This window comes from Neolamprologus multifasciatus, chromosome 11, assembly GCF_963576455.1.
Source record: "Neolamprologus multifasciatus chromosome 11, fNeoMul1.2, whole genome shotgun sequence".
Lineage (NCBI taxonomy): Eukaryota > Metazoa > Chordata > Actinopteri > Cichliformes > Cichlidae > Neolamprologus > Neolamprologus multifasciatus.
In genome coordinates, this window is record NC_140449.1 from 27522719 (window position 1) to 27544979 (window position 22261).

The window sequence follows — 22261 nt, forward strand, 5'->3', positions numbered from 1 at the left end:
CATTCCTCCATGTTGTCCCCTTCTCCTTTGACTGTGGTCTCATCTCATCTCTCCCCCTTGCAGCAGTCCAGTGAGAGTCAGTTGTCTTTCAGCTTTGTCCTGTGTTTTCCACTGTCTCATTTTGCCATTTTTGCTCCAAAAGTGGCAAATGTCCAACTCAAGCAGTCTTTTCAAAAGTCCATTCACACACAGTGAAGGTGCAGCTCGTTGGAAATGCACATCCATCCATCCAGTCATGATGATGCCATTTTTTCTCCTTGCTGTCGCTGTCCTGCACAGCTGTTGCTGCTGCTGGACCTTTTCTTCACTGCTCAGGATGCTGCTGTGAGCTCTCGAGATCCATCTCGTTGTTCTGAAACTGCATTTCTTGTCTTCAGGGAGAGATTCTTGGAGCTTGTGTTCTCAGGGTGACAATCACATGGAAGTTAAGCTGTAAAACAATTCAGCCAAAAACTTGGCTTGAGTGTTTCTAATGGTGTTAACCTATAATTTTCTTCCGACTGCTGCACGTGGAAAATTGATCCGGGTCTGTTCTTCACCTGCAAGTGACACACTGAGACATTTTGATCATTAAACACAAAACCCTTGCCCTAATTTTATTGCTCATTTTCATCAACAATTCTGCTAATTTTGCAATATTACCAGGTGAAGTGAAATTTCTACACTCTACACTCGTTCTATACTCTATTAGAGTTATACATTCATTTCATTTCAGAAATGCAGGATGTGTTTTTTTTTTTTTTTTTCCGCCTGTCCCATTTGGTTCTTTAGCCGTCAGAATTGTTGTCTGAAGACCAACAAGGATACCCAATGGATTTATTTTGCCAAATGGATCATCATGGCATTGCCGTATTGGTCCATTTGATCGACCTTTGTTTTTATTATTTATTTTATTTTCAGTTGTTACAGACGGGACAGACATGAGTGAGGGATCGGAAAGGGAGAAAGAAAGAGGAAGGAAAAGAAAAACAGAAGGGGAGAGGGACAGTGAGAAAAGGGGGGAAGAAAAAATATCTCCGGGATCACCTGTTGAGAGAAAAAGAATAGAAAACAAGCAAAAAAAACAAAACAAAGCAACATACTATACACAACACCATCGCATTAATCTAGCTAAGTGTAAACAGCAGTAAATACTAAATATTGAATGTTGTTGTGCAGCACAGACAGCGCACAATGTGCTTTGAAGTAGCAGCCAAGAAAGGTGTGATTTAAGACTACGAACAGTGAACACCCATGTGCACACCTGTGTGGATCGGCGCGCTTGTATTCAAATGGTTTCCCCATGTAATGGTCTGCTAGAGGATGTAGAGAGCCATAGCCCTGTCCCCCAGGGCATGAAGCAGGCATGGAGGAGATCCAGGCCCCAGACATCCAGAGGCCCCAGAGTGCAAGAGCCCAAGGAGGACCACCGGAGGGGCATCCGTGCCACCTTCATGGGAAGGGCTGAGGATCCCCAGACGAGGGGTCACCCAGTAGCCACCGGGCAGAAGCTAGAGGGGGCTGCACCGGCGTGCCCGCCGGCTCCGCCGGCAGCCAGCTGTGCCAGAGTGAACCGAGCCGCAGGCACAGAGGCCGGAGGCCCGAGGGCCCCCCGCGCCCCGGAAAAGGCCTGACCGAGCAGCAGGCGCCAGGCCCCGCCAAGTAGCCACCGGGAGTGAGCTGGCAGGATGTGTTTTAAAAGACACAGAAAGAGCCACTGAAAATCCAACACCACTGAAACTAAACTAAACTTAAACTTTAAGGCAAAGTAGATGAAATTAATTTGTTAAGCTGTGAATCAGTTTCAGCACAGCAGAATGGTTGAGAAATCACTTCACAACTGTAAAAAGCCAAGAAACATGCATATCTGACTGATGTGCATGTTGTATTATAAGTGAGAAAAATCTCAAATATAAGTGTTAGTGAATTATGCTGTTGCCCAGCGTGTCTTGAAAGTGGTGTGGTGCTGCCTGAATAAAATACTGTCCAGTTAGAAGTAAGAGACACTGTAGTACAATTTCTCTCTGTTACTGCACACTTTAGAAAATCACAAAAATACTACAATTAGAATTATAAAAACAAAAAAAATGTGGATACCAGCAGATAATACAATCTGACTTGAAAATAAATAGCTAAATATTTATGTCATTAGTTAAACACTGCCCTCTGCTGGACACACATTGCTCTGAAAAATGCTTCAGTATCCATGAAATGTGCAATAACATCATCCAACAATGTGAGGTCACCAGAAGACATTGCTCTAGGGACCGATGGATGTGGGTCGTCGTGGCAGCTAAACAGAAGTGCTGGAGAACCCAGGCTAGCCTTGGGCCGATCCTGCCAGTTCCCAGCTAAGTGCTGCTAATTGTGCCTCGATATTAGCTGTGCTAGGTCGCACATGAAAATGGAAATTAATAAGGTTACCTGGATGTGCCCTTGCTGCTGCTGTATAAGTCATGGCTCAACAGGGTGGGTGAGGAAGCCCTAACAAATATTTTACTGCTTTATTAGTTGGCTGGCCAGATCCATTGTTCAGTCATTGGAAAGCTCAGATTTCTATGTATCTACACCTAATTTTTAGTTTTTAATTCTAGTCTTTGACTCAGCAGTCCCAGCGAATACTAAACAGCCAGATTGATCTCTGGAGATTTGCAGAGTTAATTATTATGGTTGCAACATTTGGCAATAAGTGCCTGTCTGGTTCTTAGTTTTGAAAATGGCTAATAGATGAGGGGGTAATAAGTCCAGAAGAAAGAAAGATTTGTTAATTTATTTTTTCAGCTTTATTACAAAATGATTTAACTGAAAAAGATGCCTATGTTCCTATATCAATCAAACAAAAGACAACCACAAAAATATCCTGGAAAGAAATGAGTTTAACAAATGAATCAAAGAAAAACAGATGTGATATCAACAGACACTTGTTTCAGTTTTTCTAATTCTAATTTTTTCTAATCTAATATAGCATCGTCTGTTACACTAAATATCTTATATATGTTCATTATTATTATTTATTTATTTTTGGTAAAAACCCCTATCTTAACTTGAGAATTTGACACACCAGCAGAAGTACTTAATTAAGTTTTTCATGAGACATTTTGCTCATTTTTACGTCACTTCAACATAGTACAACACGTACAGCAATAAACAAGCTTTGTTAATGGCTGCATGTATTAAAATGAAAAAGTCACATTAGAAATTATTCTTGAGGCACATTGAAGACATTAAACAGCTTAAAGGATTTAAAATAAACTCCCACAGCATTTCCGTTTTTCAGCCACATACAGCCTCTCTGCAACACTTCTGCACGTTTAGATTTTTTTCTTTATCTATTTATATTCTGTGGTATCTTTACTATTCTTACTAAGGCACTGTTGTGCCTTCTGTCTCTATGGAAACCTCTCGTTTGCAGTCTACTTGAGTTGCAACATTGTGTGGTGTGTGGTGCTTTAACTCTTACTTCAGTGAACAAATACTTAAATTTTCAGGTCTTCTATAAACCTCCATATTTTGCATCAGTCTTTCTCTTTTTTCTCTCTTTTTTTAGTGTCTTTTATTTTTCAGGTCTAGCAAACTCCAATTTCTCATAAACCGTATGAATCAAAAAACAGTAGGCAGGCAGGTGAGTTTCCCATAAGTTTTTTTTTTCAAAGAGAATCCCAAAACCTGACTGCTGTTGATGTGCTAGTACAGCACTTAGACTCCAGAAGGAATCATGGCTTTCTAAGGCAGTGTGGGAGGAATGGCAGGAAGCTAACTAGGAAGTAAACCAGACACAATAATAACTGAATGTAACTATCAAAAACCAAATTTATACAAGGTTGACTAATTTACCACAGATCAGACAGAGATGCTCATGTCTGAAGGCGACATTAACACCCAAAACATTCTGACATGGAAACATTCTTCAGCATATCTGTGTTATAAGCATGATTCAAATAACTTCAGACCTGGAAATTACTGATTCCTGGTTATGGCCAGTTCAGTAAGTTGAGACAGATTCTTTAAGACTGGGCAGTCTGTCAGATTAACAAATGATCTGATGTATTTGATGGGGAGGGTAGAATGACACCTTCTAGAAAGTGAGAACTGTCCTAACAGAATGCAACAAGGCTCCCTCAATCTACCGAGACCATAGAAAGAAAATTATTTTTACAGGCTAGTGTCCTGTATGAGTTTCTGTAGTAATCCTAGGGTAATGTGTTAGGAATGAAAGGATGCCACATCAGTTGATGGAAATGAAAATTTTTAACTTATGGAGGGTTGAATTCACAGACACCTGAAAATCAAAGTGAAAAAATTATGCAACAGGCTAATCTGACAAAATTTCATTAGAGCAACTTCAAATGGTACTTAGTAGTTTGTATGGACTTGACATGTTTGTATGCTTGCCTGACCATGTCAGGGCATGCTCCTAATGAGATGACGCTGGGGGGTGTCCTCCCAAAACTGGAGCAGGGCATCTCTGATTTCCTGGACAGTGTGAGGTGCAATTTGGTGGCATTGGATGGACCAAAACGTAATGTCCCGACGGTGTTCTGTTGGATTTAGGTTAGGAGAGCTTGGTGGGCACGTCAGTAGTATCAATTCCTTCATCCTCCTGCATAATCTAACTGCATGAAACCACTGCCAAACCGGACAGGCTGAAAAATGTTACAGGTACAATATAACATTCTTCACGGCTTTTCAAGACCCTTTCATGTCTGTCAGATGTGCTCTGGGTGAACTGGCTCTCATCTCTGAAGCACATCTGACAGCAAACGTGTTTTTCTTGTCATCGAAAATCAAATAAATCAAAATCCAAAAAGAAATCTGATTTAATTTGAATTTGATTAAACTCAGTTTCAGTTTTCCAAACTGGTATAAAACTCTGTTTCAGCTACAACAGATGCTTGTGTTCCCTCTTTGGCCTTGGGATTCTTGAGCAAGAAAAAGAAAGCCTGGGTCTTCAAAGGAGCCACTATAGAACCTTTAAAACACAAAATATTGATGGAATATATAAAGATGACATTCACACACATAAATACATTGGTCAAGAGAAGCACTCCATTTGCCATAAGATTCCAATTCAAATTGACAGTGTATCTTTGTATGTTCAGCTACTGCTGTGTTGTCTAATGAAAAGTATGAATAAAGGAAAGGAAAGTGCAAAGTTTCATCTAGTATAATAACATATAAGTTACACTATTATCTCATTTCAGAGGGTCAGCTCAACAAATTATCAACATTGTGCTATGTCAGAATACAAATTAAGAAAAATGAACAACAGTCAAGATGAAATTCATCCAATACAAGGTTTCATGTAAGTGCTCGCAGTGGGAAGTCCAGGGTGAGCTTTTTATTGCATTTTACCATTCTCACCCTCCTCTGCCTTAAAACTGTAACACAGCATCACTTTTCCTTCTTGGGGCTTTTCCCCCGGCTTTACTGTAGTTTTATGACTCTGGGTCATGTTGTCTGATATGGTTGATATTTCCATCACTAAGTGAAACTGTTCACAGATATTGCTGCTCTGATAACCTCACTGTGGTTACTTTGGTTGCTAGCAGAGGCTGACAACTTCAGCCATAGCTTGTATGGAAGACACCAAATTATAGGTGAACACTTTCTACTTGCTGAGAGGTGTTGAAACTGTGAAAAGTGTGAAATGGTGACCATTCATTACATCTTGGTTTTTGCTGTAAGCCACAACCTTTGCTTTGAATGTAATTTTTTTTTTTCTCTGCTTCCTGTTTGCATCACATTTTTTTCAATTTTAACAACTGCTCATTGTCATGTTGTGTGACATTTTAAAATTTTGTAACCAAGTAAGTAGAGGGCCAGTATCGCCAAAAATGTAAGGTACTCTAATGCCCTAATTTTTGGTGTGTGAGCGTACTGCTATTGATTATGAATCAATTTCTATAACTTAATTACAAATCTGAAACACCGTATCTGACCAGATCATGCTAAGATGTGCTTTACAGTGTGATTTTTTGTTGTTGTTGTTGTGTTAATAATTCACAATTGTAGATACCATAAGTGGGAATTTTATTTTAACCCAGTGTCTAAACAATGATGAAAATATGCTGAAATTTTCAAGGTTGAAATTAAAGCTCTATTTCATGTTATGATATAGAAACCTGCTTGTGATACAACATTCAGAGCATTGGGCAGAATTAGAGATGTATAAAATACTCACTTTTATTAATGCATCATACAAGACCAGGCAAAATACAAAATCTGCAGCCAGGCAGCACCCGTGATAACAGACTTATAATTTCACATGGGTAATGGGTTTACTCTGCCACTTTCTGGTGAGCACAATGAATGGCCAAAGAAAGCAAAAAGGTCTTCTTTTTTTAACAAAACAAACAAAGAGTAATAAATGAAAATGAGCAGAGACCATTAAAAATCAACCCAAACCACCAAAAGTACAGGTCACACTTTTCTAGAATGTTTTTAATTGATTTTTTTTTTTTTTTGGATAAAGACACTGTGGCAGGGCGTGGCCTGCGGTGCCGCGCAGAGGAGGCGGGCGCACCTGTACGGCATCCGCAATCACGCCTCGCCGAATTAAATATTGTACTGGGTCCTGTGGTTGGGGTTGTTGTTGTGGTGATAATGTTGAGCGGGCAGCGGGAGAGCTGCAGCTCTGTGAACATTGTGAACAGCAACCGTGAGAGTGAATAAAGTATGCTGCAAAGCATGAATTTGCACCCGGGTCTGCCGTGGTTGTTTACAGACACTTATAATCTTAAGTATATGGTCTTTGGCTGGACACTGTATTGTCACCAACATATATATCAAGATTTTGTAATATAAAAAAAAAATCTAGATGTTTACTGTAGGCTAAGTCTTAAATAACATTTCTAAAAAGGAATCATATTAGCCCTACAAAGTTATTTTTTCTGACTAGATGGACATTTTAAGTATAGATTTGTTCTTTTCAAATAAAACATGTAAAAGAAAACCGCATTATATCTTAGGGCACAGATCATTGAGGTGGTTCTTGGGATCTTACATATACACTTCAGTGTCTTAATGAAGTGTCTAACTACCTGCAGAGAACTTTATTTGGGTTATTTAAAGAAAAAAGACACAGTGACCGTAGAATAACTGGGATCATTCACAGCTTCATCTTCTCCTTCCTCTTTTTCTGGTTGACAATGTTTCATCTCCAACTCCATCTCCTTCTCCTCTTTGGCCTCCAACATTTCACTTTCCTTCTTGAGCATCTTCTACATGTTCTGCTTTTACTGCTTTTTTGATTTCAGCATACTCCATCTTCGTCCTCTCTTGCCTCTTTGCTGCTTTCCTGGCACTGCTGCTTTTCAACAGGGAAAAATTAACTGTCAGCATGTTGCAAGTATTTGCACTGAGTAAACCAACTTAGAAGCTACATTCATGCTTAAACATCAGTGACCTGTTCATCAACTCTTTATGGCAAAACGAATAACCTATGTTGTTTATTCATATTATTGTGTTTATTGTGTATAGTATTGTGTCACTTTTGTCACTCTTATACCAACCTACTTCTTTTTGTGTTTTTTTAGTATCATTGATTAAACAGCAACTAAATGTCTGTGTATTCTGTCTGTTTGGTGTTTCGAGGGCATTGATGCCTAAACAGAGTCATTGCTTCTCAGACTTACTTCAAAATTGCATCATGATAACATACTCCTTTTCTAACACATCATTGTGCAGTTAGTCTGTGTTTCAGGACAATTCTACAAAACCTACTTCTCTGAATTGCGTTAAACTCAGTAGAAAGATAAAGGGTGTGTATGTAAAAACATCCAACTAATTGTGTTTTGACTCAGACCGAATTTCTTTTTCTTTTGTAGAAACTTGGAGCAGGATGGGCCACTTTATATGTGAATGCATAGTAAGAGTATGGACACTTGAGTATTCTGAGCATTTGTGTAGAAAATCATACCAAAAAAGTCAAATGAACATAAATACCAGTTTATCATCTTGATGTTTCTCCATCTCCAAAGTCTCATCTGAATTTCTTGAGGTCTTCTGATTTTTTCTATAGAAAGGGGTATTTTTAGAGAAGTCCATTTATGTTCAAATTTATCTACAGAAAAAACAACAACAACTAACTAATATTAATAATAATTATAAAAGCAAGTGCTTTACCTGTACCAATCTTTGGTAAAACAGCAAATGATTGCTGAAAGAAGTACTGCAGCCAAAATGCCAATGATGACTTTCATGTATCCCACCCTTAAATTAGACGATTGCTCTGCACTCCAGAAAATAACAACATAAAAGCAATTATTGAACACAGGTTCAATCACAGGTTGTTTTGAATTAGATAAAGCAAATACAAACTACAAATGAGAGCCTAATTAGCAAGGCTGCATTAAAAAAATGTGGTATGTAAAAAGTGAAAGTGGCAGTGAAAGGTGTTTAGATGGAAAACACATACCATGTTTTTCAGGCAAGTTTTGGTGGATCAGTAGGTTTTCTCTATTCTCTCCATTTCCATTGTTACTCACACATTCGACAGTGCTGTTGCTATGTTTGTTTACAGTTACACTGACAGTGCTGTTGACTGTGTGTTTAGAGACCGTAGTAATGACAGAATACTCAGTGTGGTTCTTTAGGAGCGGCCATTTGATGGTAGGTAAAGGAAACCCTTCACTGATACACACACAGGTCAAAACCTCTGACTGAAGCACACATCCAGAGCCATCCTGGGTCTCTGAAAACCCTGCAAGCACATGATTAGAATCATAAAACAAAGGAAGGTGTACATTTACTCTGAATATAAACTTCATATTCAAGATCATTGTGTTCCACTTACAAGTCACGGTCACACTGGCATGTATAGTAATGGCTGTGTCCAGATATTTAGCTGTGCAGACATATTGTCCAGAATTTTCTGCTGTCACATTATGAATGACAAGTGTATTGTGCAGGTCAGTGTAATTTCCACTCAGAAGGTTTGTGTTTGAGCTACGTTTTTTCCACATGATAAGAGCTGGAGGGAAACTCTCAGCACTGCAGGTCAAATTCAGAACATCTCCCTTCTTAACAGTTGTAGTCCCGATAATCTGAGGTTTTCTTTTATCTGTGGGACAACAGTTTTTTTTTAATGATTACCAACAAGAGAATCTGCCTAAATAGTCGATATGCAAAGATGTTTAGATGGCATCACACATTTAAACATATTGTAAAAGCAAAAGGTTGTATACATACATATCACTGTTACATGGACTTCCTCTTTTAGAGTGTTTCTCATATATTTAGCTGTACAGATGTACTGTCCAGAATCTTCTGCGGTTGCATTAGGGATGACAAGCGTAGCTGATCCAGTGTCGTTGTGCAGGTTTGTGACAGAAGTCAATTTAGACCATATAATGAGAGATGGAGGGAGACTTTCAACACTGCAGGTCAGATTCAGATCGTCTCCCTCCTTGATAATTGTGTTCCCAGTGATCTGAGGTTTTCTTGTATCTGTGGAGCACAGCTCAGTTGTTTATTTAAGATATGGAGGGTGACAACAGTATCCCAGGGTTTTACCTATCACTGCTGTACTGCTCCCCACTACAGTCACTATACACTATATTTGATCCCTCAAGCAGATTTTAAGAGACTTGCAGAATCAATGCCTGTTACAACAACATGTGTTGGACCACTGTGAGAATACAACACTTTTTGGTTTTTAATGTTTCCTTTACTTTAACCAGCAGGTTGTATCTTCATGTAATGCAATTTGATAACCATTTATACTGCATCCTTAAAAAAATATTTCCTCACATCATTATGGCTAGTAAAATGTAAAGACCAAAATATCTGACTACCAATGACATAAAAACAATTATGTACATACATTATAGACACCTGGAGACTGGTAAAGTTTACTTACAAGTCACAGCCACATTGACGTAAGAAGTCATAGTTGTGTCCAGATGTGTTGCTGTACAGATGTATTGTCCAGAATGTTCTGTTGTCACATTCTGGATGACAAGTGTAGCTGATCCAGTGTCACTGGTCTGAAGAATTGTGGTGGAATTACGTTTTTTCCACATAATAAGTGATGGAGGGAAACTTTCAACACTGCAGGTCAAATTCAGAATATCTCCCTCCTTGACTGTTGTATTCCCGATGATCTGAGGTTTCCTTTTATCTGTAAAGCACATTTCAGTAACTTAAATAAGCACCATGAAAGGAACACTAGCAGATAACCCTTCTGTGAAAATTTGTAATGAGATTTTGAAAAGAAAAGAAATAAGATTTTTGATACTGGCACTGATAATATTATTCACAAACTGATCTGACACTGCGTGTATAATATTACATGCACAGTGCAAAGTGAAACAGATTTCAGCAGCATTGAAAATACATCTTGATTTTTGCAGATGTCATTTGCGGTTTCAACTGGCTCTCAAATACACGTGCAACATTTGCTGTGGTTTTCTAAACTCTGCAAAGTTGTTTTCCCCACAATATTCCTTGTGTTCTGCATATTATTTCATAGCATTGTGTTTTCATTTGTTTGTTTTTTGTTACTCTGTACCTACAAAGAACACATGTACACATCATCTCCATTTTATTCTTTATGTATTTTTTATGCTAGCAGTCACAATTTCAGTTACCAGATCGGTGAAAATACAACTGTGCTGTATTATAAATGTTCTGTCTTATAACAAAAGGTTGTGTACTTACAAATCACTGTTACATTGACTTTGTCCTTCAAGGAATAGTCCATATAGTTAGTTGTACAGATGTACTGTCCAGAATGTTCTGCTGTTGCATTTGAGATGATAAATTTAGCTGATCCAGTGTCATTGTGCAGGTTTGTGTTGGAACCAAGTTTAGACCACACAACCAGGGATGGAGGGACACTTTCAACACTGCAGGTCAGATTCAGGACATCTCCCTCCTTCACACTTGTGTTTCCAATGATCTGAGGTTTTCTTGTATCTGTGGAGCACACCAGCATTTTATTCAGGATAATGAGAGAGAAAACAACTAAAAGAATTATTATGAATGAACCAACCAAACAAACAAACAAACAAACAAAAACATAAGAAAATAAAGTTCTTATGTTCTTTGATCACACAGAACAATAATAATAATTCTGTGATGCTGTGCAGGCATTTAACTGGCTGCCATGTTTCTATTGTTTTTTAAGAATCAATATTAAAATGGACTGTAGCTGTAGTGATCCAGCCTCATAATAAGACATTTTGTTTTGTTTTTCCACAATTAGCTTTTTGTATCATATACATACATCTTGAGATTAATAAAACTGGAGATGTCTACTTACAAGTCACAGTCACATTGACATTAGAAGTCACAGTTGTGTCCAGATGTGTTGCTGTACAGATGTACTGTCCAGACTGTTTTGTTGTTACATTTGCGATAACAAGTGTAGCTGATCCAGTGTCATTGTGCGCTTCAGTGTAGGTTTCATTGTGTTGGCTTGGGTTAGAAGTAGGTTTAGACCACATGACCAGAGATGGAGGGAAACTTTCAACACTACAGGTCAAATTCAGAACATCTCCCTCCCTGATTGTTGTATTCCCGATGATCTGAGGTTTCCTTTTATCTGTGGAGTGTATTTAAATCTTTTAAAGAGGGAGAAATTAACACTGCCACAGATCATGGTGATTAGAAACTGCTACTGCATTTTTGCAGTGAAAGCTGCTAAAATAGGTTAATGTTTGACATGTGTAACATTATGTATATTCACTGAGCAAAGTGCCAAACTCTAGCTGCACTTGAAATACAATTATACACATGCAACAATTGTTGTGCTTCCTTAAACTGAAAGAAACAAGATGCACATTTGCATAGTGACTGCATTGTTTGTTCTGCTTGTGATTCACAATTTCAGTTACCTGATAGGAAGAAAGAAATGAACAGTACTATAAATATTCTGTCCAAAAACATAAGGTTTTGTACTTACATATCACTGTTATGCTGAATTTATCCTTAAGGGTAGTGTTCATATATTTAGCTGTACAGATGTACTGTCCAGAATCTTCTGTTGTCACATTCAGGACAACAAGTTTGGCTGATCCAGTGTCACTGTGCAGGTTTGTGTTGGAACCAAGTTTAGACCACACAACCAGGGATGGAGGGAAACTTTCAACACTGCAGGTCAGATTCAGGACATCTGCCTCCTTCACAGTTGCGTTTCCAATGATCTGTGGTTTCCTTGTGTCTGTGGAGCACACCAGCATTTTATTCAGGAGAGGAAACAGCTCAAAGAATTATTAAGAACGAACCAAACACAAAAAAAACAACATAAGAAAATAATGGAAACGTGGTCCACACAGGACAGTCAGGGATTTGAAAAATTTGTACAATGTTGTGCAGGTATTTAACTGGTTGGCATGTTTTAGTTTTATTTCCCCCACCAGTGCTCACCACTCTAATCATCAAATCACCAGAGAAGGAAGAATGATGTTTCATCTCCATGATGTTTAATTCATTTTAAGAATCAATATTATTATTATTATTATATCTTGAGATTAATGAGACTGGTAATGTCTACTTACAAGTCACAGTCACATTGACATAAGAGGTCACAGTTGTGTCCAGATGTGTTGCTGTACAGATATACTGTCCAGACTGTTCTGCTGTCACATTTGGGATGACAACTGTAGATGATCCAGTGTCATTGTGCGCGTCAGTGTAGGTTTCATTGTGTCGGCTTGGGTTAGAAGTAGGTTTAGACCACATGACCAGAGATGGAGGGAAACTTTCAACACTGCAGGTCAAATTCAGAACATCTCCCTCCCTGATTGTTGTATTCCCGATGATCTGAGGTTTCCTTTTATCTGTGGAGTGTGTTTAAATCTTTTAAATATGGAGAAATTAACACTGCATAGATCATGGTGATAAGACACAATATGCAGTTCTGCAGTAAAAGCTGCTAAGGTAGGTTGATGTGTTACATGTGTAACATTATATATATTCCCTGAGCAAAGTGCCAAAATTCAGCAAATTGGTTTCTGTAGAATGTCAAAAGAAGTTTAGAATGGCTGTCAAATACAAAATTAATAAAGAGTCCCCAAAAGTTGATTTCGTTCATTTGGATGTAGCGTTTTCAGTGGGAGAAACGTTTCATCACTCATCCAAGTGACTTCTTCAGTCTCAGCTGGCTTCAGGTTTCCCCAATTTTATAAACAGTACATTTGCATAATGACGGAAACTAGCACCACTGAAGGAACAATGGGCTGGGAGGTCAGTTCCTTGATAATTAATGAGAATTTGCATTTTTGATCAAGGAACTGACCACCCAGCCCATTGTTCCTTCAGTGAACAATGCATGATTGAGCATGCATCAAGACATTAATAAAAACCGATAATGCCTACTTACAAGTCACAGTCACATTGACATAAGAAGTCATAGTTGTGTCCAGATGTGTTGCTGTACAGATGTACTGTCCAGAATTTTCTGTTGTCACATTCTCGATGGCAAGTTTGGCTGATCCAGTGTCATTGTGCAGGTTTGTGACAGAACCAAGTTTAGACCATAAAATCAGAGATGGAGGGAAACTTTCAACACTGCAGGTCAGATTCACATTGTCTCCCTCTTTAACAGTTGTGATGCCAGTGATTTGAACTTTTTTCATATCTATGAGACAAAACATATAAATTACACAATCATGTAGTTTCCCTAACGTTCTGACTTTCTTGCTAGAAGAATGCAGCTGACACTGCAAAACTCAACAGATTTCAGAAAAAAGAAAAAAAAAAAAGCTAGTTTAATACTATAAAAGTACTTACAGTTCACATTCAAACCCAAAGTCTCTTCTTTCATTATTTTGCCAATGAAGTGTACTTTACAGGTCACATTGGTGTTGTGGTTTTCAGCTGAAGGGTTAAAGGTCAAAGTTGACGCATGTCTTTGTGTGAAAGGAGTCAGACTCTCAGTCTTGTAATCAGTGCTGTTTCCTGTAATGTAAGATTCAGTCCCTCCTGCTCCTCTCCATGTCCAGGTGATTTGAGGAACAGATCCAGAGCAGAGACCAGGAGCAGTGCAGGTCAGTGTGGCCTGCTGTCCCTCTGTCAGTGTGGGAATCATTACTGTGGGCTTCTGATTAAGACCTAATAGAAGTATTGGGCATTAGTGGAATCAAATTTAGCCTTGATGAACGGAATATTTTGCTGGCCACTAGTTGGATCTACTGCAGTTCCTATTAGATTTCCACAGAGGATCAACCAATTCACAAAATGAAATAATACTTCATTTAAGATTTTAAAAATACTAAATATGAGGTTTCACAAGACTGAGTATCTAAAATCAGTATTCTTCTTCTTGGAATAGCTTTCATACCTTTAACAGAGATAGTTACTCTTGGAATGAATGTGAATCCATCTTGTTTTCCATTCAGTTCACCAGTAACTCTGAGCTGATATGATCCTGAATCAGACTCTTTGAGATCGTTAATGATGATGCTGCAGTTCTTTTGCCTCACATCAGGCTCCAAACGTGACACTCGTCCTTCAAACGCAGACTGAGCTTTTTTGTCTGTGTTTTTGTTGCTGTGAAATATTATGTCATCATCGCTGCAGCTGTGTTGAGATGCTTCACATTTGTACCAAACTGTATGTTTGGGTGTAAACTCATCAGCAGTAGTGAAAGAACACGGGATCACAACACAGAGTCCAGCCTCTGCTGTTAGTTCTTGCTCACTGAGAGTCACACAGTATCTTCCAACACAGTGTTGTCGTCCCCAGGCTGAGGCACAAACAGGGAGATACACAAAGTGACAGAGAATGTTTAGTTTATAGCAATAAATATGATTTTTAATAAATATACTTCAATAGCTTTCCTGTTTTACATATGTTGCTTGTTTGTGTATAGTATATACAACAATCAGAATTTTACATATCCCTTAGCCTGTAGTAAGTTTTGTTACAAAGATTTATATAAAATGGCATAAAGGTCAACAGATAACAGTAACACTACTAACTTATGATAAAGTCTTGGTAGAATAAATAATGATTTGTATGTTAGAAAAACAGTTTCACTTGCAAATTTATGAAAGAAATATATATGTTGGCTGAATTACAGGTTGATAACAAAGTAGACACAAACCTGTTTCAGCACTGCTGAAAAGCAGAGTTGCCCAGATGAGAACAAACATCCTTGATGCCCGATGCTCAACAGATTCAGTCTCTCTCTTCTTAGAATAACTAATATAGATGATGCCGTAAACATGCAGGAATAAAAACAAAAATCAAATTCAACAATTCAGATCGATTAAATGTGATCAGTTATTTGCTCCTGTGTATCTATATGTTACCCACACCTGTGATTACACCACTACCTTAAAAAGTAATAATCTTTGTGTCATCCATCCTGAAACATTACTTGATGAATAAAAATGTTCTTACAGTGCTTCAGCGACACTTATGCAATAAATGTAAAATACCTGCCATATAACAGGGCAGCATTATATCATCCGTGTAATCTATGCATAATGGTATTTTTATTTTACCAGAACTGCTATTGATGTAAAAACAAAAATAGATCTTCTTTTTTGTATTTAAAAGGATATTTTAAAACACATAAAAAAATTTCTTACCTGTTTTGCCTTGTTCTCTCTCCTCACTGATGTCCGCTGACTACTTAAATGTAAGTTTCTGTTCTCGCCTCTCTCTTTTCTGTTTTTTTCCCTCTTTTTGTAGCACAATTTCAGGAAGTTTCTCGTCACACCAATGAACTTTACCAACTGGCTTTCCAGCCTTTTATAGGGCAATCATTGCAAAACACAGACATTCAAAATTTCAACCCTAGAGTGTAACTAGAGTGTGCGAAAGGACTTTTTTTTTACTTGTGTGATATTTCAAAATGTTTTATTTTTAGGATGTCAATCAATGTCACTGAAGTATACATTTTTACATATGGTATGTATAGTATATAAAAACTATGGGAAAAGCACACATAAACTTAAAGGAACATTTTTTATGAACATTTTTCTTGATACACACTTCACAAATACTACACAAATGCAGTACTTGCTCCTGTAAGTTGTTAATGATGGTAAGTAAGATAATGTGAGAAAGCATTTAAACTTTTTTCACAGAATACAATTCACTTAAGTTAATTCACCATATTTAGCATGTGTATACAATCTACTGTGTGTTGTGCTATGCTGTGGTATGATAATTGATGGGCTGTCTTCCATTAAGCAACCAAATGTCAGGGGCGGGGTCTGTGACCCAGTGTTTTCAGATTATTTTGTATTTTTGATTTTCTCATGTTAAGTTGGTGATAATAACTTCTTGTGTTATTATTAGTTAGGATTTAGCTGAGCTTTATTCTGGATTTTGTTTTTTAATCCATGTTTCCTTGGTTATGTGTCATGTTTCCTGTCCAGTCTGTCATGTGTTTCATGTCTGTGTTGTGTCCACGTTGTTAAGCTCGTGTGTCATGTCTACGTCTCTCCATATTTTCTGTTTTATTTTGAAGATTGTAGTGTTTCCATGTTCACTTTGTTTTGTTTTACTTCCCCCTGTGGCGACATGTTCATTTGTGTCACCTGTGTTTCCCCAGGTGTTTCCACTTCCCTCATTACCTTTCTGCTTCTTTAAGTCCTCTGTTACCTGTTACCAGGTTCATGTTCATGTTTAGACTTTTTCTCGCTATGTTTGCATGTTCCTGTTCAGTTCCATTTTCATGTCCCATGTCTTAGGTTTCATAGATAGTCATAGTTTTTCCCAGTTCAGGTTTCAGTTTTCTTTCTCCCTTGTTTTCCGTTTTTTGTATCACCCGCAGTAAAGGTTCATTTTTTGTTTAAACACCAGTTCATTTCTCCTGTGTCTGCGTTTTGGGTCCGTTTCATAAACACACCGGTGTTATTCACCAGGACACCAAATAGATTGATCCAGAAAAAAAAAAAACAGTGAGTACACTTATTGGTCAGCATGTAGCCCAATTTGAAGGAAAAGTTTAAATCTACTGAAAACAGAAACAGCGTTATAACAACTTTTTAACCCCTTATATATATATATATATATATATATATATATATATATATACATTTGATCACATTAAGTAATGACCAACATTGTATTACTAAATTCATTTTACCAGAAAAAGACAGTATAAATCAAAACAAATATATGCAATTTAGTTATATAAAAATCTGCCACAAGGACAAAAGAAAAAAATAATAAATCATATATTTCAGCATTTTTACTTTGAAAATGTCTATAAAAGTTTTATTTTCTTGCTGGATCATTGCATAGTGTTATGAAAAGCTGTGACAGCATCCAACATTGTATTAACTGTGGTTCTAGATTAGTGTATATTTTCAGAAAATTTTAAACAGTTATTAAACTACACAATCTGTGGGTTTCATCATCTTATAACTGTTAGTTTTAATGTTATGACCACAAGTGTGGGGGTATGAAAAGCCAGATTTCTTGAATTCAGGAAGAATACTGAATTTTGACATCCTCTGGGTCATTACCAGGCAGACGCAATAATGTCACTTTACCTTTCATATAATCTGATCTTTGCTGATTAGCTTGGAGAAATTCATGTGGTTCAACAACCTCACAGTGAGTCACAGGGAGGCCAGTTTTGATGTCCATTTAAGTGACCAAATACTATTCTTTGCCCAATAAAGTTATCTCTCATCTCATATCACACAGTGTATGTTGTATATTTTAACACAAAATGTTAATCACTGACTAATTCTTATTCCCTGAAAAATCTTATTATTATCTTGGGAAATTGACATTCCAGACATTCCATTCATTTTTTTCAATTTTGTTGTCTTTACACTGTAAAGACTGTACAATATTAAAGAGAAAATATGAGCTGCGCATGTCATTAAGCATCATTACATCATTCCAACACCCCAAAACATGTACAGCATAATTGGAATGCCATTCAAGGGCTTTCCTACTGCCTCATATCTGCATATATTAAAAGAGTGAACAATGATATTTGAAAAAAAAAGTTCCTTGAGAAAGGTTAAGTGCATTAAAGAACTCAAATAATTTTAAAGAAATTAACTTTCTCTCTTAGCATTTCTCCATTTTATTCCCATTCTCTGCAAATACTTCTGCATAGGAAGTATTAGGGGTTTTTTGTTTCTATTTATATTGTGCAATATCTGTACTATTATTGGAAAGTGTTGCAATATTACTTTAATATTGTGTAAGGCACTGGTCTGCTCTCTGTATCATTCAAAGCTCTTGTTTTTCACTTGAGGTGCAAAATTTTTATCTATCCTTAATTTAACCATTGGTTCATTTTTACTGTGTAACAATTTTTTGTAAGAAAGAAAGAGAGAGAAAGACAGAGATAGAGGAAGTGACTCATAATGCATAATGAGTAATAATACAGCAATATAATTTTCACATGATCAGCAACATTATTTGCATCAACAGCAACCTCAGTCGTTTGCACATTTACAATAAAGTTGTTTGTGTCATACAAATAAGAATTTTTTAAAAATACCTTTTTTTGGTCCTTCAGACAGATTGAGATGAAGAAAACTGAATCATTAGACACAGGTGGCCCTGCGACAGACTGGCAACCCCGCCTCTCACCCTATGACAGCTGGGATAGGCTCCAGCGCCCCCCGCGACCCTGAAAAGGATAAGCGGAAGCGAATGGATGGATGGATGGATAGATACAGGTTTTAATCTTGCAGTTTGTGAAACATTTAACATATTGTTAATAGCCAGATTACAGAAAAATCTCAAGTGAGAAAACAAGTGCTCTTCTACAAAATAATGACGGTGATGACAGAATACTGGCCGCCATTAAAAAAAAAATCTCAAACAGGGGATTATACTTTTCTTTCTCTTTCTTTGACTGGATGGATCCAAAATAGATCAGGATCACAGATTTAGTCCATAGATGCCCAGGTCCAGGTTGGAGTTCATCCTGTCCAGATTCATTCATAACGCCTCATACTTTTTCCCAAGCACAACCTGTATTCTTTATTTAAAGTAACTCATTCTCCAAAAATTAGACTCAAATCTTTAAAATCTATAAAAGCTGTGGCATTTCCTATAAAATGTTTACCGTTACCAATAAAACTTCAGAGTCATTATAGATTTGGAAAGCTGGCTTGTGAAACAAAGTGTAACGATTGCCAATCAGTCAGCAAAACATTCCTGGTAAGGTTGCTATTATCTATCAGTGAAGGCTAAGATTAGATTAGATTCTGCAAATCTCATGAAGCATTTTTAGCCAGTAGTGAAAAAAACTAAATTAATTTTTTTCTCTCGCTCACTGTCACTACCCAAAGGAGATGCTATAGAGGTTGGGTGCAGTGTGTATCAAGGCCAGCAAAGGCCTTAGTTCTTGGTGGTCTGATGTCTGAATATCAAGGCTGACAACTGGGATATGAAACATCACTTCTCTGGTGGAGATGATGTTTGAGTGTAAGGTTTAAGATATGACTACTAGATAAAGTCAGGTGCACCTCAACACATGGTGCGGGCCAGGAACCAGTCTCAACCAGTCTGTAACAAAAACTGATTTTATTTTTATTTTTTAAACTGAACTGAACTTTATTGAACTTACGATTGTTAACTGTTCTTGAACACGAAACTCTGATCTGAAACGAAACTCTGAAACTCTGAGTTGCTGATCTCAGAGTTAATAAAGTCATAGTTTATTTTTACACTCAGTTTGATGAACATGCTTCCTGGAATAGAGACCAGGAAATGTATCTCACTGACTGATGCTGAAGGATATCTCACTTCCTAAATGTGATGAGAGGTCATCACGTTTAGGAAGTGAGAGGTCAATAGGAAGAAGAAGTGCAACAGATATTAATATCAAATTAAATACATATGTCATTCCCACCCGAGATTGGGTACCAAGCCCCAAGTGCGATAGAAGGATCGTTGAGTGCATTAGAAACTGACCTTAAAGATAGGATCATGGCCAAGCGTGACACCTGTATGTCACATAGCCGGTTATCAAGACTACGTGAAGTACCCTCAGAAGGTCAACTAGATGATGTTAACGCAGCACTACGGACGATACCTACAGCCACCATTACCAAGAAATACCAAGGGCTCAGAGAAGAGCTTGAGAAAATGTGGAGGGTGAAGATAACAGCGGTCCCAGGGGTAATCGGAGCACGGTGCGGTGCAGAAACAACATCAGAGATCTCTGTCCAGAAGAGCGCAGTCCTAGGAACAGCTAAGATACCGCACAGGACCCTCAAGCTCCAGGCCTGAGCTTGAAGGATAGACCGCCTGCAGGGGCGAGCGGGGAATTTTATATATATTTTACTGTTTTTATTTTTCTGCCATTTATTTCATGGTCCAGGCTTTAACGGGTTAACAGCTGTCATAAGTCCTTTAGTTATTAGTTCCTCTTCTTGGTAACAGAAACTCTGATTTGATATTATCCAGTCTGACTTGATGAGGTCATTGAGGATGATGATGATGATGGTACCATTCCTCATTTTCAGGTCAGACTCTAGCAGGGGGGTTAAAGGTCAAATTTTTACTTTTGATATTAAACTAGCTTCTGTAGTAAAATAACATGGTTAAAAAAACACATACTCCAGACTCAGCTGTTATATGTATTTTATTTAGAGTGATATTGTATGTGTTCTTTGCACAGAATGGATCACTCATCTTCACACCTAAAACTAGAAAAAGGAAAGAACTAAAAAAAGGACAAATGAAGTTGAGTTTGTAAAAATAATGTTGATCAAGTAAGATAACTCAGACTGCATTTTTTGCATTGTTAGACATATAATAGGTTGATAAAGTACAAATAATCTGACAGTTCACTGTGAACACAATAGAACTGAAGTACACAACATATACATGAGCGAGGGGCACTAAACCAATGCACCTTTCTAAAATTAAAACAAAATTTTCTTTTTCCCTCAGAATTTCCCCACGTCAGCATACAGCCTCTCTACAAATACTTCTGCATATTTAAGCTGTTTTGTTTCTATTTATATTGTGCAATATCTGTTATTATTTTAACATTGTGTAAAGCACAGCTGTTCTCTCTGTATTGTGCAAACCAAGTGTTTGCAAATGAGGTGCAAGATTTTAACCTAAGAACGGTAAGGATATATCACTGTGTGTGTGTGTGTGTGTGTGTGTGTGTGTGTGTGTGAGAGAGAGAGAGAGAGAGAGAGAGAGAGAGAGAGAGAGAGAGAGAGAAAGGCTGTGATCAGAAACATTATGTGTGACCCAAAAATACCCTTTAACATATTGCTAATAGTTGGTTACAGATTGCAAAGGATAAAGATCTTAAGTATGGAGAATAGTACTCTTGATGTGCTCTGCAGTTGGTAATAAATGTGAAGATTGACTTTTTGACTGAACAACCTGTGCTAAACGAGACCTTCAATTAATAAGCATTTTTATCATTATGTAATAAAATGATTATTTTAATCATTTTAATAATTTTTAGTCATTAGTTAAGACTGACTGTTAAGATTGAAGACTGTCCATCTTTAAAAACAGCCTTTTGTGATGAATACGTGTGGTGCCATGACAAACAAAGTGTTAATTATGGCTGATGTAGCATTAGTCATGACAACTGTCCGTGGCCCAGTCTCATTGTGCAGGTTTGTGTTAGAACAATCAGAAATGCAGTGGAACTTTGAAACTGCAGCCATTCTCACCGTCGCTCACACTTGTATCCTCAGCAGTTTTACGGAAAAAAACCCTGAAAAATTCAGCAATCTAATATCTTCTCTAATTGATTTTTCACATGGACAGAAAAAAGATATCAGTAAGATTTTACAAAATTGAAAATTCAAGGTATCTCTCCAGATGTTTCACCTGTGAAGCTGATTATACAGGTAATGTTGGTGATGTGGTTTTCAGCTTAAAGGTTAAAGATCAAAGCTGAGTCATATATCTAAGTTACACCAGTCAGATTCTCTGATGTCAAAAGAGAGATGTGTCCCATAAGATTTATGTCCATGTGACTTCAGAAACAGATCCCGAACACAGACCTGGAGCAATGCAGGTTAGTGTGCTGTCCTGCATTGTGGTGTCCTGCTCAGTGCTTGTCACCAAATATTTGATTGTTGGGATTTCCTCTCGATTTTTGTAAGATCTTTACTTTACAACATAAAACACCTTGAGGTGACTATTGGGATTTTGCACTATATAAACTGAGAGTCAACTGCACTGTACAGGATGATTCACTGGTGATGCTCTGCTGTGTGGAGAGATTACTTTTTAACCCGGAGAAAAAACAAAATAAGAACTGCAATAAAACTGAGGTGGATCTGAAGCTTCCTCTATATTGAGCCACGATTTGCCAGATAAACTGGGATGGAATGGTGGAGCTCTGTAAGTACACAGCGGAAGA

The 22261-nt window shown here is 37.5% G+C and overlaps 1 protein-coding gene across 2 annotated transcripts in view; it reads right to left on the reverse strand.

Annotated features, from left to right (window-relative positions):
* Nucleotides 1–6441: 6441 nt before the first annotated feature.
* Nucleotides 6442–22261, reverse strand: part of LOC146508694 (vascular cell adhesion protein 1-like) — a 35678-nt gene continuing 19858 nt past the window's right edge. Inside the window, exons 1-16 of one of the 2 annotated variants that reach the window (XM_085178538.1) lie at nt 15519–15750; nt 15029–15126; nt 14264–14668; nt 13714–14034; nt 13304–13561; nt 12480–12761; nt 11885–12142; nt 11243–11524; nt 10639–10896; nt 9839–10099; nt 9169–9426; nt 8774–9040; nt 8396–8680; nt 8104–8209; nt 7924–7993; nt 6442–7285 (exon numbers count right to left, since the gene is read on the reverse strand). In XM_085178538.1, the coding sequence (XP_085034664.1) occupies nt 7232–7285; nt 7924–7993; nt 8104–8209; nt 8396–8680; nt 8774–9040; nt 9169–9426; nt 9839–10099; nt 10639–10896; nt 11243–11524; nt 11885–12142; nt 12480–12761; nt 13304–13561; nt 13714–14034; nt 14264–14668; nt 15029–15077 (3414 nt within the window). In that variant the 5' untranslated portion in view covers nt 15078–15126; nt 15519–15750 and the 3' untranslated portion in view covers nt 6442–7231. Of the gene's footprint in view, nt 7286–7923; nt 7994–8103; nt 8210–8395; nt 8681–8773; nt 9041–9168; nt 9427–9838; nt 10100–10638; nt 10897–11242; nt 11525–11884; nt 12143–12479; nt 12762–13303; nt 13562–13713; nt 14035–14263; nt 14669–15028; nt 15127–15518; nt 15751–22261 lie in introns of those variants that run through there. The other variant, XM_085178537.1, reaches the window with a different exon arrangement.